At 41.6% G+C, this 14,412-nt stretch overlaps 1 protein-coding gene across 1 annotated transcript in view; it reads left to right on the top strand.

Moving 5' to 3' along the window:
* LOC115626020 (laminin subunit alpha-1) overlaps positions 1–13,331 on the top strand; it is a 130,250-nt gene extending 116,919 nt beyond the window's left edge. The window contains exons 6-19 of the mRNA XM_030521268.1: positions 1,724–3,083; positions 3,156–3,411; positions 3,533–3,929; positions 3,989–5,018; positions 5,085–5,281; positions 5,341–5,801; positions 6,260–7,006; positions 7,067–7,349; positions 7,869–8,019; positions 8,087–8,747; positions 11,012–11,630; positions 11,692–11,825; positions 12,727–12,955; positions 13,024–13,331. Of these exons, the coding sequence (XP_030377128.1) occupies positions 1,724–3,083; positions 3,156–3,411; positions 3,533–3,929; positions 3,989–5,018; positions 5,085–5,281; positions 5,341–5,801; positions 6,260–7,006; positions 7,067–7,349; positions 7,869–8,019; positions 8,087–8,747; positions 11,012–11,630; positions 11,692–11,825; positions 12,727–12,955; positions 13,024–13,178 (6,680 nt within the window). The 3' untranslated portion in view covers positions 13,179–13,331. The remainder of the gene's footprint in view (positions 1–1,723; positions 3,084–3,155; positions 3,412–3,532; positions 3,930–3,988; positions 5,019–5,084; positions 5,282–5,340; positions 5,802–6,259; positions 7,007–7,066; positions 7,350–7,868; positions 8,020–8,086; positions 8,748–11,011; positions 11,631–11,691; positions 11,826–12,726; positions 12,956–13,023) is intronic.
* Positions 13,332–14,412: the final 1,081 nt, after the last annotated feature.

Here is a 14,412-nt window from a genome sequence, read left to right as displayed (position 1 = left end):
CTTAATAAAGAAATAAATATTGATGGGAAGAGCATATAAAAAATCAAATAAAGCTATAGTTTGGCTTTATTTTTTTTATTTATTTGGTGCCTTTTTATACTCGTAGATCGCGCAATCAATTTAAATATTTTTGCGTTGGTTTTACCGGATTTATGAATGAATTTATATATTTGTATGCATGCCGGCAGACTTGTCTGTCTGGAAGCGCGGCAACACGCCCGCCAAGCTCCCGCCCGTTCGATTTTCCGTTTGTCGCCGGTAAGTAAGGAAACTCTACGCAAATGTGGGCGGGTTTGCGGCGCTGCCTACGCGCTGCCCACAAAAATATCGTGCGACAGGCGAGTTGGCAGACTTGGCTAACGGCATGAATGGCCTGACGCTGCACAGTGGAACAATAATAACAAGAAATAGGGGATACCAATAAGTAAAGTTGTTATATATTTTGATTTAATATAGTAGTTTAGAAAATTTTGAGCATACTACAATCCGAAACGGATTACATATATAGTGAAAACAATTATTTAATGAAACAATTTTATAGGAGTATTAAAAAGATATATTGAGACCTTGTATTGCATTATTTTTCCGCTTTTTCTCTCCACCAATATTTGTAATATCTTCTGGGTTGCTTATTGTAAGAACACTTCAAAAAGTACCATTAATTTGTACCGCTATGACTAAAAATATGAAATATATTCAATATTTCAAAATCCAGAGCCGATAAGAGGGTTTTTTAAATAGAGCCCCAATTATTATTTTTAATTTTAATTATACGGAATTCCATTAAATTTATTAGGTTTTAGCCCATTTCAGGAAAAGAAATTATTGGCATCTCTCTCAAAGTATTAGACTGCCTCCCATTGGCCTTATTTGAAAGAACCTTAAAAAGGTTCTGCATTGGGAAAATTCACAAATCCTTGGAAAACGTAAACGTTGTGACCGAAAAAAGAAAAAATTCTTGTGAAATCGACGTAATGTTTGAGGAATACAAAATTTAGCAATAAAGGAAATCATAAATATTGCAATATTGTTGATGCAACATAATTAATTGCAAATCATTTCTTTCAAATGAGACAATATTATCTTTGAAATTCAGCACTAATTATAATTTTTGAAATGAAGTTTCAATTTTAACGTCTTTTTTGCAAAGCACAAGAAATGTTAGTGGAATTCTTGTTATTTTTGAAGATACATTCCACATTCTCCTACATCTTCGGCGATAATGTATGGTACATGTTTTCATTACAAGTTGTTATATTATAACAAATATATTTGTATGGGACATATCGAAAAGAAAATCTTTAATTTGTAAATTTCTATTTGAAGAGAAAAGTACAATTGTAAATATCGCAGCAGTAATAATAGCGACTATTTCGAGATTTAAAACTTTAATTTTATTGAAATATTCGCCATTCTTCTGCGCCCTTTTTTGTGTGATGTCAAGCCACTGTGCTGTAATTGGCCTTCCTTGTTGAGTTGGAGTTTAAAAATGAAGCGTCAGAGCGTTGCAAATTGTATGCATGTTTGTTGCACTTGGCAGCCAGAGGCCAATATGTGGCACAGTTAGGAAGCAGGCTCGAAAGTAATATAAATATAGTGAACTCGTAGTTATGACTTGCCCATACTTAGATTAATTTGCCTATGCATTGGTGTTGTTCTGCTTTTACAGTTAAGTCTCTCATTAATTAATAAAACTTTCATCTCACATTCTCTTTCTCTGCAGACTGTCAGTGCAGCAGCATTGGATCCTTGTCGCACATCTGTGAGAAGCGTTCGGGTCAGTGTGCTTGTCTGGCGAATGTGACGGGAAGACGGTGCGACAAATGCAAATCGGGCCACTGGAACCTCACGCATGGGGTCGGCTGTCTGGATTGTCGGTGCGATCCCTACGGCTCGCGCTCTCACGAATGCAATCCCTGGACGGGTCAGTGCGATTGTAAGATCGGTGTGGGTGGCCAGCGCTGCAACGAGTGCACCGAGGGCTTCTTTGGCTTCACCACCGAGGGCTGTCAACGCTGCGCCGCCTGCGCTGCCGAGGGTCAGGTGTGCGATCCGCTGAATGGACGCTGCATCTGCCCGAAATTCACGCGAGGATTGGGCTGCGCCCAATGCGTGCCGGGTACTTGGGGTTGGCAGGCGCGATTGGGGTGTCGGGAGTGCGAATGCGATCATGTGGGTTCGATTGGTCAGTACTGTGCCAGCGCCAATGGGCAGTGCCAGTGTCGCGAGGGCTATGCGGGTCGGAGTTGCAACAGCTGTGCTGTCGGCTACTTCGGCTATCCGGAGTGTCGACGCTGTGGCTGCGATGCGGAGGGTTCCTTTGTGCGCACTGACGGTTTGATTGCCTGCGATGCCAATGGCCAGTGTCCTTGCAAGTCGCTGGTGGTCGGTCTCAAGTGCGACACCTGCATGCAGTCGACCTTTGGTCTGTCCGCCCTAAATCCGGAGGGCTGTACGCGTTGCTTTTGCTTTGGACGTGCGGCCGAATGCGAGCAGAGTGCCTTGTCCTGGGGACACATACGAATGTCCGAGTCGCGCAATCTGAGTGTCCAATACATGAGCGCTCAGCATGTGCCCAATGGCGAATATGAATACATTGTGGTTGTACAAATGGCGGGCACTCAATCGTATCGTGAGGATGCCGAGATCAGTCGACTGAACGATTTGAACTTGGTGCCCCGCTCCACGGGAAATGTATCGATTGGCGCCTTCGGTCCATTCTATCAGCCACTCTACTTTCAATTGCCGCCGCAATTCTATGGCGATCGCACCACCAGCTATGGCGGCCATTTGTACTTTACGCTCCTCACGGAGGGTGCGCACAAACCCCTCGAACGTCAGATTCTCTCGCAATACCCGCTGGTCCAGCTACATGCACACACCAAGCTAGTATTGGACTTCTACGAATATGAGGCCTACGAATATGCCCTCAATGTAACCTACAAGGTGCCGTTGCACGAATCCTACTGGAAACTCCATCACAATAACCAGGCGGTGGATCGTGGCACCCTGATGGCCGCACTCCAAAATGTCAAGCACATCTTTGTGCGTGCTTTTGCCTTTGCGGACTTTACGCAAGTTGTGTGAGTAATTTATTTCATTCTTTCCAACTCCGAGGCTAAATTAATTCCAATGCTCTTCGTATATATATGTAGAATACAAAATGTGCATATGGATGCGGCCATTTATATACAAGGCTCCACAAATTTGATAGCCAAGGGTGTGGAGCAATGCAAGTGCCCCAAGCGCTACGACGGTCTTAGCTGTCAGGATCCGGGACGCTCCTTCTACAGATGGCGCAACGTCTCCGAAATCGAGACTGTCTTCATTGAGGATCTCATTGGACGAGCCGCGCCCTGCCACTGCAATGGTCGTAGCACGGACTGTGATCGCGAATCAGGCGTTTGTTTGGTGAGTTGCACATCTGTTTGGAGAAATAACGAAAGTTCTTTGCTTTTGGAACATGGGCCTTAAACCTTAAGGATAGTGGCATCTGAAATTTGTATTTACCTGATTTTTATGTCTCTCAAAGAATTGTCGGAGCAACAGCGGCGGCTCCCACTGCGAGCAATGCGCCGAGGGCTTCTATGGGGATCCAAACTCCCCGCATGGCTGCCAGGCCTGTCCCTGTCCGGAAACCAATCGAAATTTCGCCCGCGGCTGCAATGTCTGGGATGGGGAAGTGAGCTGTGTGTGCAAGCCCGGCTACACGGGACGTCTATGTGAGCGCTGTCGTCTCGGCTACTTTGGTCAGCCCATGGCTTATCCGAACAGTAGCTGCCAGGCCTGCAATTGCAATCCGGATGGCATAAGCGCCGAGGGTTGCGATGCCGAGACGGGGCAATGCCAGTGTCGCGAGGGAGTCACAGGACTTAAATGCGACAAGTGTGTAGCGCCGCGTCATCATCTGCTGGACAACGGTTGCAAGCGTAAGTAGCATGTTTGTAGGACACACAACAGACCTCCTCCTAATCGATGTGCACTTTAGTTTGCGACAACTGCACTCTCCTGCTGCTGGACTATGTGGAACTGGTGGGTCGCAAGCTGCGTCGTGGTCTGCACAACATGGACCTGACGGGCATTCCCGCACCCTACCTGATGGTGGAGCATTACGAGAAGGCCTACGACACTTGGCGGGCACGTCAGCAGAATTTTGCGCAGGCTCGCCAGCTACTTATTAGTTATGATGCGGCAGGGCTGCTCAAAATAGACGCCCATGCCGAGAACAACAAGTATCAGTGGCGCAAGGCGGTGGCTACGATTGGCAAGCGTCAGCATGCCATTGAGGCCATGAAGGATGAGGCTAATGTCCTGCGGCGCGATGTGGGCACATTGCACGCGGACATTGTGCAAACGCTCGAGGATTTGGACAGCTATGGACAGGGAGCCCAGCACTTGAGCTTATCCACAGCCCTCAAGCAAGCACGCTTCTATCTGGAGTCCATTCGACAGCACGAGCAGCTGGTCAAGCACATACGCAACACCAACGACTGCGCCTGGCAGCACTTCTATCGCTTTGGCAATGCTTCCGATGCAGCTTTCGATCAGCAGGCTCGCCTGGAAATGTTCTCCCGTCACCTGAATCAGACGAACTTTCGCCTGTCAGACATGCAACTGCATCTGGATCGCACATTAGATGTGGAGAACGAGGCCGACGATGTCCTGGAGCATGTACGCAACCTTAATAGTCATGTGGCTGAGCAGCATGCGGAGATTCGAGAACTGAGTGCGCAAGCCGAACAGCAACTAAATGCCAGCTATGCCCAACTTGCCGAGGAACTACTGGATACGAACTCGCAACATGAGGAGTTTCTCATTGAGCAGCTGAATGTATTGAATAGCAGAGGAGCCGTATTGAATACCACACTGGACGCTCAATCGAAGCTGCATCGTGAGGTGCGCAAGCATTGGCTGCCGAAGGCCGAGAAGCATGCCAACCATTTGATGGAACGCTCCAATGAGTACGCACGTCAATTCCAGCCGACGCGGAATGGGGCACGCATTGCCATGCTAGCCAGGTAAGATCGACAACAACGATCGACTCTAAGGCTAGGCTTTACCCTTTCTGTATGCATTCTTTTCAGTTCCGCACATAAAAACATTTCCTTGGCCATTGACGCTGCTCGCCAGGCCTCGCTAGAGGCTAAGGAGCGTGTCTATACAGCACAGGCAACGCTTTATCCCAGCGATGGCAGCTCCATGATCGAGCGAGCCAAGCACTCGCTGCACAGATCCAAGCAGCTGCAAAATGAGGCGCTGCAGCAAATGCAGCAATCCACGGGTAAGTGCCATAGCCTCCTGTTAGGGTGAGAAAAAGTAACTCCCTCCTCTTGCACACAGTTCTCAAAGGACAACTACGGCATCAGGAGCAAAAGGTTGAACGCATCAAGTCGACTATATTCGATTCAGGTCTCCGAACGAACAATATTAGCAGTCATTTGCATGGTCTGGCGACCACGTCGGCTCGTCGCAATGCCATCGACAGCCTCGAAATGTCCAACAAGGTTAGCGAGGAAATGCGTGCGGAGTTGAGAAAGGCGCGCGAAATGCAAAAATCAATACAGAAGTTGCGTAAATCTTTTGCAATACTCGAGCCCGACTGGGAAATCAAACTGGGCATGGCCGAGGAGAACATATCCCTGACCAAGACGAATTTACGCATCGCTAATGTGTCGCTCACTTACATCGAGGAGCAGGCACGCAAGGAGCAGGAAGTTTTCGAAGTTTGGAACAACACGATGGCTAAGCAATTACAGGAACTGAGAGATACTATTGCCAAGGCCAAGCATGCCGCACAGGGGGTAAGTTAATCAGAAAACTTGGGATCTAATACACCATCTTAGTAACAAATTTATACAAGTAGGAACCCTAATTCGAACAGTTCCGCTTCCGGACTATTTATATTGAACATCTTTTTAATACCACGTCTATTAGTTCTTTGAATTGGTAATCTGAAATATTTCGAACACAACCTTCAATCTAATACACCATTTTAGTGAACAATTTATAACAACCTTACCGTGAGACGAAATAGTTCCAATTCCGTACTATAGAACTATTTATTTATTTTGCCTCTTAAATATGTTTTCATAAATTAAAGAAATATAATCCTATCTATAGAATTTGTTATCGTAATTCAACATATATTAGTTCCTTGACTGGGTATTCTGAACAATTTGGAACCCACTCTTCAAAACTGCCATAACTTGTCGAGAAAACTTGTTCTTAACCTAGTTTTTCCTGCTTATTAATTTCACAGATCGACGTCTCGTTGGAATCGTTGGGTCCTAAGTGTATACGGTCCTATCTACCCACATCCTATGGTCTGACCACCTCAAATACTCTTAAAATAAGCTTCGCCTTATCCAATCACATGGGCAACTCCCCTCTGCTTTATGTGGAAGGAAGTGATGGTCGCTTTATCTCGGTGGAGTTGTACAAACGTCATGTGCGTCTCGTTTGGTATCTCGGCGGTACTACGGCGACGATTACGCATCCGCTGGAGGTGCAAACACGAGATCCCAAATACGATGATGCCTGGTACCATGTGGAAGCAAACCGCACGCTAAATTTGGGTAGCCTGCTAGTGCAGAGGATGAATAACTATGGAGCTCTCACAGCGTCTACTCCAAAGAGTGGCTCTACAGATGCCGAGCATACGCGATTCTTCCAATCGCGAAATGAGCGCATCACACTGGGTCGCTACGCCTCCAAAGATCTGCAGTTAACGCCTGGCATGAATGTCGTTGTGCACCATATCGAGGTGGACAACAAACGTCTGGGCCTGTGGAACTTTGTTTCTAGCGAGGGTCGTTGTGGCGGTGCTATGATTGGGGCCGTAGAATCGTCCGCCTCTTCGGTGGCACGTCACTTCAACGGCCTAGGCTATGCGGAGCTACGAAAGACCCGTCCACGGCCATACCGAAGGAACATATTTGCACTGCAAATGACTTTCCGTACACTGGACGAGAATGCGTTACTCTTCCTGGCGGTGGATGATAAAAATGTAAGTGCTCTTGCAAGAATACTCCGAGCTCACGCATAACTAATGGTTGCTTCCTTTTAGAACCGTTCGGTTTCTGTAACGCTTAGTCGTGGCCGCATTATGTTCCGCATTGATTATGGCGAAGAGTCCAAGCTGGAAATCAACACAACCAAGAAGTATAATACCGGGCAATGGGTCAAAATTGAGGCCGCACGTGAATTCTCTATGCGGCGTAGTACCGAGAACGGCATTTTACGTGTGAATAATGAACGCGCTATTTCGGGGGCCCCCACACTACCCATAAAGAGTCACATGCAGCCGGATTTGTCGAGGGCTCTGTACTACCTAGGCGGTGTACCACCAGGTAAGATCAATTGTAAACAAGAGAGAACAAATACCCTGTACCCAGACAAACTTCCGGCATGCGTCCCCAGCAGGAACAAAAAGAAGAAGTAGAGCATACTTGAAGTTGTAGTTTGTGGAGCGAAATTATTTCACTAATAACTTTTCTTCGAATTCACCGATTTGGATGAAATTTAAATCAAATAGATGATTGTACAAAGATTGCTTTATGCAGCTTTTGAAATGTGGACAGTATTGACGAAATTCTGTAGCCGGGAGAGGGGGGTGGGTAGTCAAACAATAAAATAAACTTGTGTTGCCTAGGGACTAGAAGCGTCTACATACCAAGTTTTTTTAATTTGCGCTTAGCCGTTTCCGAAAGCCAGGCGTTCATACAGACGGACGCATATATATAGATCGATTCATCTTTTCAGGCTGATTAATAATATAATATACTTTATGGGGTCGTAGATAGTACAGGGTCTAAAAACTAACGAAAGCTAAAAAATGTTCAACATTTTTAATATCATCTTGCTTATAGGTTTCACATCAGGCTCCACGAAAGCCCCTGGTGCTGATAACCCCTTCATGGGCTGCATGATGGATGTGCAGGTGGATGGCGAAACATACGATCCGCTCGAAAGTTCCATATACTTTGGCATTGAGTCGGCCTGCAAGACTATGATAACCAAGTAAGTGATTCAGTTCGCTTTAGAAATAACGCTTGTTTTATAACGAAATTCCTTAAACTATCTGCAGAGCTGGATTCACGGGCAATGGATATCTGGAGCTGCCATCGCAAACACTACGCAAGCGCGCCAATATGGGTCTGGTTTTCCGAACCCAGCAGCCCGATTGCTTGTTGCTGCTTTCCGCCTACCCTCCAGAGGTGCTCGCCGACTACGATGAGAAGGATATCAGGGGCAACTACTCCATTAGCCTGGTCGATGGTCAGCTGCAAGTGTGGCTCCATACGGGTCGCAGTTTCGTCAAGATGTTCTCGAACAGCAGCCAACTGAACGATGGCGAACTGCATGTCATTAACTTGATTAAAACGGGTCGCAAACTGGAGCTAATGGTCGACGATGAGCTGCAAGATGTGCGCAGCCTAAGCGGCACACCAACAGTGATTGGCATGCCTCGCGATGCGGGTGGCCTGTACATTGGTGGAGCGCCACCGCATGAGATATTTACCCCGTTGGCGCCCACTTTTATAAAACTGGAGGGGGCAGTGCGCGATGTCGTCTTCAATAATCGCACCATTAACTTCAATGATGCGTTGGCCGTGACGAACGTGCAGATCGGACGCAATGGACCCTTGATGGGGAGCAGCTTGAAGGGCGACCTCTATGATGTGCTATTGAAGACGGAACCAATACTTACCAATAGTTTTACACCCTTGCCGGAGGGTTGCAAACGGGTAAGTTGTTGATGCGCTTTCGTTTTGCTTTGGATCGGGACTCAAGGGGCTGGAATGGTTGGGTTGGAATGGCATTTTATCACTCACAGAGCAGTTGAGTGTTAATCTAACTGTACTCTTTTGTGTACACCCAAAAAAAAAAAAAAACTCAACTGCATGTAAATACTCTTACATTATGTGGCTGCCTAACTGCTCAACTTCATATACATACTATATATTCAAAACATTTTTCTTTGTTCTTATAGGATTTTAGTTGCTAAGCAATTATGTCAAAGCTTCAAGCGCCGCGCTACAAAAATAAAAAAAGAACAACACTAAAGCTCTTTTGTATACTAATTTCGCATAAAAGCTAACAAAACATACTACAAGTGGATTGATCAAAAATCAGATGCATTTTATTATCGAATACATACATATATACAGACCTAACCTCTTCCTACAAAAGACAAATGACCATTGGCTTGCATGTTTGTGGCAAAATCGAGCTAACTTTATTTGCTCTTAAAAGTATTTGTTCATTTATTATAAAGAGATCATTGAATCATTTTTTAAGGCTATGCAGACTGTAGTCTTCTGTGACAATCCTTAAGAGCATCATTTCAGATCTATTTAAAGACTACTATCTTTTAAGTTCACATCAACAGCGGCAAAGATTTTTCTTTAAAATTACTGTCCACATCAACTTTCATTCTCAGTTTGAAGATCATCTAACAAGCTAATTAAATATATTTCCTAATCAATATATTCAATAATCTTTTAGTTATGACTTTCAAGGCTATCTTTGGGCCTCATCTTTCTATATTAATGACAAAGAACATCTTCTTAACTGATGTTCAAATACATGTATTTTAAATCTTGCTCCAACATTAAGCATTTCTTAAAATCATATTTTAAATGCTTATCTAAAGAAAATTTGTGACTAGGAGCTACATTCAAAATCAATTTCTGAGATGAAAACCGTAAGACAACATTTTCCAACACCCTCATGAAAGATCATTATTTGCGGATCAGCTGCTTAACATTATTAAATCTTATATCAAGCTAAATAGTTTTGTATAGATCATATCTTTCATCATCTTGCATTATTGGTTTTAAGTGTCTTTCTTTAGCATAATCTTTTAAGTATTTAAAGACATTTTTAAGAATATTCAAAAATATAATTTTTCTGCAATTACTTTCATCATCTTGCAATATCAACGTATTATCTTTTTGGCATTGAAAGAAATGCTTAAGAATGTGCTAAGAATTGAAACTCTTTTGAAAGTCTATTCAAAATTATCATTTATCTGCAATTCCTTTGATCATCTCTCAATATAAACGTATTATCTTTTTAGTATTGAATGAAATGCTTAGAATTGAAAATATATTCAATATATACAATATCGAATTCAATATATTCCAAAATATCATTTATCTGCACTACCTTTGATCATCTTTCAATATAAACGTATTATCTTTTTAGTGTTGAAAGAAATGCTCCCTTAGAATGTTCTAGGAATTGACATTCTGCTTTTGAAACTCTCTTAAAAAATATGATTGATATGAAATTCATTTAATCATCTTGGAATATCAGCTTCTAGTGTCTTCTTTCCGAATAATCTTTTAAGTATTTAAAGAAATACTTTAGAATGTTTTAGGAACTAAATTTTAACTTTAGAAACTCCATTCAAAGTTATCATTTATCCGTAATTCCACTCATGCAAGCCCATTTCAGGCATAGGTCCCAACACCATCTAGTTTTAAGCTCAAAGAGGTTTTCTGGTAACACAATAGTATAAGCGTCTACTTTTCATATGTATTTTAACTTTTTTGCTACAACATTTTTATGTAAATATTTCATATAATTATGTTTTAACTAATTATGCTTAAGCTTAGCCTTTAAGACCCTTATAAGTACTATATGTGCAACAATCAATCAGTCAATCAGTCAATCATTTCATCTGCTCATCAACGCTTTGTGTACGTTTTTGCTTTCACACATGTGTATCATAAAAATTTTTAACACACTTGCTTCAACTTCGAACTACATACATAGATTGTTATTAAATATTTGCGTTTAAATAAACATTTTTTTAACAAGAAACCAAAAATCATGCAAACGTTTTTATTATTTATTTGTAACTCACTAAAAAGCGCCCTGAGCGCGCGCTTCAGAAAAGCTCAAAAAGCTCAGAACTAACACAAAGTCGTGGTGAGTTGTGAGTTCCTGTTAGCCAAGTGTGTAGAACTAAGTAAATAATTGAATGTTAAACCCACATTTCCAGATCGGCAGCTACTCCTACGAGCCGAATGCGTTCAAATTCGGCGACGATATGTACAGTTATTCGCAACTAAAGCTACCGGAACGTCACTATTGGCAGCGCAACTTTCATCTGAGCTTCGACTTCCGCTCCTTCTATCCCAATGGCATGATCTTCCTGTCGCCCGGCAGCAAGGAGAAGCACAAACACTATGTGGCCCTGCTGCTCAAGGATGGCCAGCTGGTGCTCATAGTGCGCGGACGTCGACGGGAGGAGCTCCAACTGACCGCCAAGCTCAACGATGGGGAGTGGCACAGGGTGACCGTCAGCTGCCACGATCGCAAGGTGACCATGTCTGTAGAAATCGGACGCACGGATCAGAAGACTTCGGCACAGATGAAGGTGCCGAAGAAAATCGGAGCCTCCCAGGTGCTGCTGGTCGGTGGACTGCCACAGGCGCCGGTCAAAGTGCCCTCCGAGCTGTTTCTGCGCCTGGACCCGTTCAAGGGCTGCCTTCGACGAGTCGCCATCAACAATAACACCCAGGATCTGGCGCGTCCCGGCAAGCACTCGAATGTGGGACAGTGTTTTCCAACAGTGGAGCGGGGCAGCTATTTTCCGGGCGATGCCTACGCCATCTACAGTGAGTGTTAAGTCCAAAATTCTATATATTCAGGAATTGTCAATGAACCTTCTGCTTGCAGAGAAAAGCTTCCATGTGGGCAAATATTTGGAATTGGAAATGGAATTTCGCACCTCGGAGCTATCGGGCATATTGCTAAGTATTTCCGAGCCCACTGGCTTTCCAGCACTATCGCTGGAGCTTAACAATGGCCATGTAAGTGCAACTTTTCCTAAAAAAAGAATAGAAACAATAGGCGATTCCCAAAGTATAAACCTTTTAAGATCGTAACTTCAAAAGCTATGACAAATTTTAGCATTTTTTTGCGTATTTCAAAATATTATGGTAACAAAAACTTAAAAAAATACAAAAATACATAAGAGATACAAAAGATTTTTTTTAAATAAAGAAAAATTTACATTTATATTTTTAATGTAAATCTAAATAAATATAAATTTAAAGCTAGATCTTCCCTAGAATATGCTTACAAAAATATATAACAACATTTTAGTTTAAAGATAAGATGTTCTCAAGCATAAAAAAGAATCAGAAATTTTAATTTAAGGATAGGTTTTTCTATTGTTTTAAAGAATATAACAGAAATAGACATTTTAATTATAGATACATTTTTAATTGTTTTAAAGAATACATAAGAATCTGAAATTTTAATTATAGATACATAGGGCTTTCCTTGAATGCTTACAAGAAAATATATAAAGAATCAGACATTTTAATTATAGATATATATTTTTTTTATTGTTTTCAAGCATATATAAAAATCAGACATTTTAATTATAGATAGGTCTTCCCTTGAATGCTTACAATGATATATAAGAATGTGAAATGTTCAATTAAAGACATGTCTGCCCTTGAATTTTTACAAGAAAATATATAAAAATCATAAATTTTAATTTAAAACTAGATCCTTCCCTGAATGTTTACAAGAATATATAAAAATCAGAATCAAGCCCGATAATAATCACAGTGGAAATAGAAACTCTAACAATAACTAGTTCAATAATATACCAAAAATATTGCGAAAACATCTATAAAACCTATAAATAGTAGTTATTTAAGATTTGTTTGGACTCACAATTACTTTGTACCTCTTCCGTAGATTATTTTCTCCTGCGATTTGGGCGATGGCGTACCATTTAGGGTGCAATCTGTGCTGCCCAGCAAATACGCGCTCTGCGACAACAAGTGGCATAATATATCGGCGCTCTATGACTATAAGCAGATCGCTTTGAGAATCGATCAATTGCCTGCCACGATCGCCGAAACAGCTCAGAGTAATCCCGGGAAGGTGCAAACGCGATCACCGCTCTATATAGGCGGCTTGCCGGGTGCGTATTTCTCTTTTCAAATAAACTGCAAATGCAAACATTTTTTATTAATTTTTATACATTCACAGATATAGCACCAAGTGGATGTCTGCTCTCTCGGGAGAACTTTAAGGGCTGCATACGCAACGTTTCCATACGCAACGAACGGAGGGACTGGATCGAAATGGACGATCTACATAATGTGCTGCTCAGCGAATGTCTGATCGCCAATGAGGATAACTGATCCGGTCGTTCTGAGCGTTATGGTTCCTGTTGATGCCACACCAAAACTTTTCCAAAATGCATTGTGATCAAAAATGAGTTTTATAGCCATAGGGATTAGCTTAAGCCAACGTCCAGTAATTAGAAAAGTGCAAGCATAACACTGCCATATAAGTTAGGCATAGGTTTATATTTATTTTCGGATGAGAGATGACAACTTTTTATAGCCAGTGACTGCATTTCAAATCCCAAACTATCACTATATTATTAAGAACAATCATACAATATACCTACTACTTATTAAGTGTGTACCTTAGACTCTTGCTTTTTGTTTATATTTTATTTATTTTACGTTTATGTTTAAAAGAGGCTCTCAGTTCGTAATGCTTGCAAATTAAAAATTGCACTTTTCATTCTAAAGAATCTCCTGCACTCACTCAAATAAATACGAATACCTTTTGTGATAGGAAATACGAGAAAAATCTAAGAGTAGAAGCACATGAGCAGCCTTAGTTGAAGATGAAAGCCAATCCAGTGCAGAAATAAATTAACAATTTGTCTGAGTGCCTTTGTACAGCTCCAGTTACCGAATTGGTTTTCAACAACTATTTTCCGGCCTAAGAAATATTTTTTAATTTATGTTTTTTTATTTAAAACTGTACATAATAGATCGCTACTTAAATCACTGTCATGGTAAGCACGTGCCACCTATTAAGTATTTTGTTTTAATTTATTTTGTACAAATAAAAATGCATAACAAAACTAAATAACATAATGGTCGAATCAAAAGTTAATTATTTATTCAATAATATGAATAATTGACAAATATCGGCCGGATATGATAAAATAAACGCGGTTTAATAAAGCCTTTTAAGAGAAAAAATCCTACATTTGAAAAACCTAATCAAATAGCAATAATAATAATTAATTTACTTATGAGAATTAATAGCCAATCCGTCAAGCTATGCCTCTCAGCCAAGTAAGTTTACATATTTCCAGGGCTATAGTTAAAAGATTATTTTTATTAACTAAAAAGACAAAGTTCTGTTCAGAAGAGAGGTAAGGGCATTCCAAGAAAATAGCTAGTAAATCAGGAAATATTCGTAATGTATAGGATTTAAATATATAACAACATAAATCGATGATAGATTAATTTTTTTATATTTTTTTTTTACTTTTCTTAGGGAAACAATCTTATTATATTACACCTAATTCTGTTTTTACACGGTAGATTGGTTTCAGAAAAAACCCGTGTA

Source organism: Scaptodrosophila lebanonensis, unplaced genomic scaffold (assembly GCF_003285725.1).
Source record: "Scaptodrosophila lebanonensis strain 11010-0011.00,11010-0021.00 unplaced genomic scaffold, SlebRS2 tig00000080-arrow-pilon, whole genome shotgun sequence".
Classification (NCBI taxonomy): Eukaryota; Metazoa; Arthropoda; class Insecta; order Diptera; family Drosophilidae; genus Scaptodrosophila; species Scaptodrosophila lebanonensis.
This window is presented reverse-complemented; position numbering and strand designations above follow the sequence as displayed.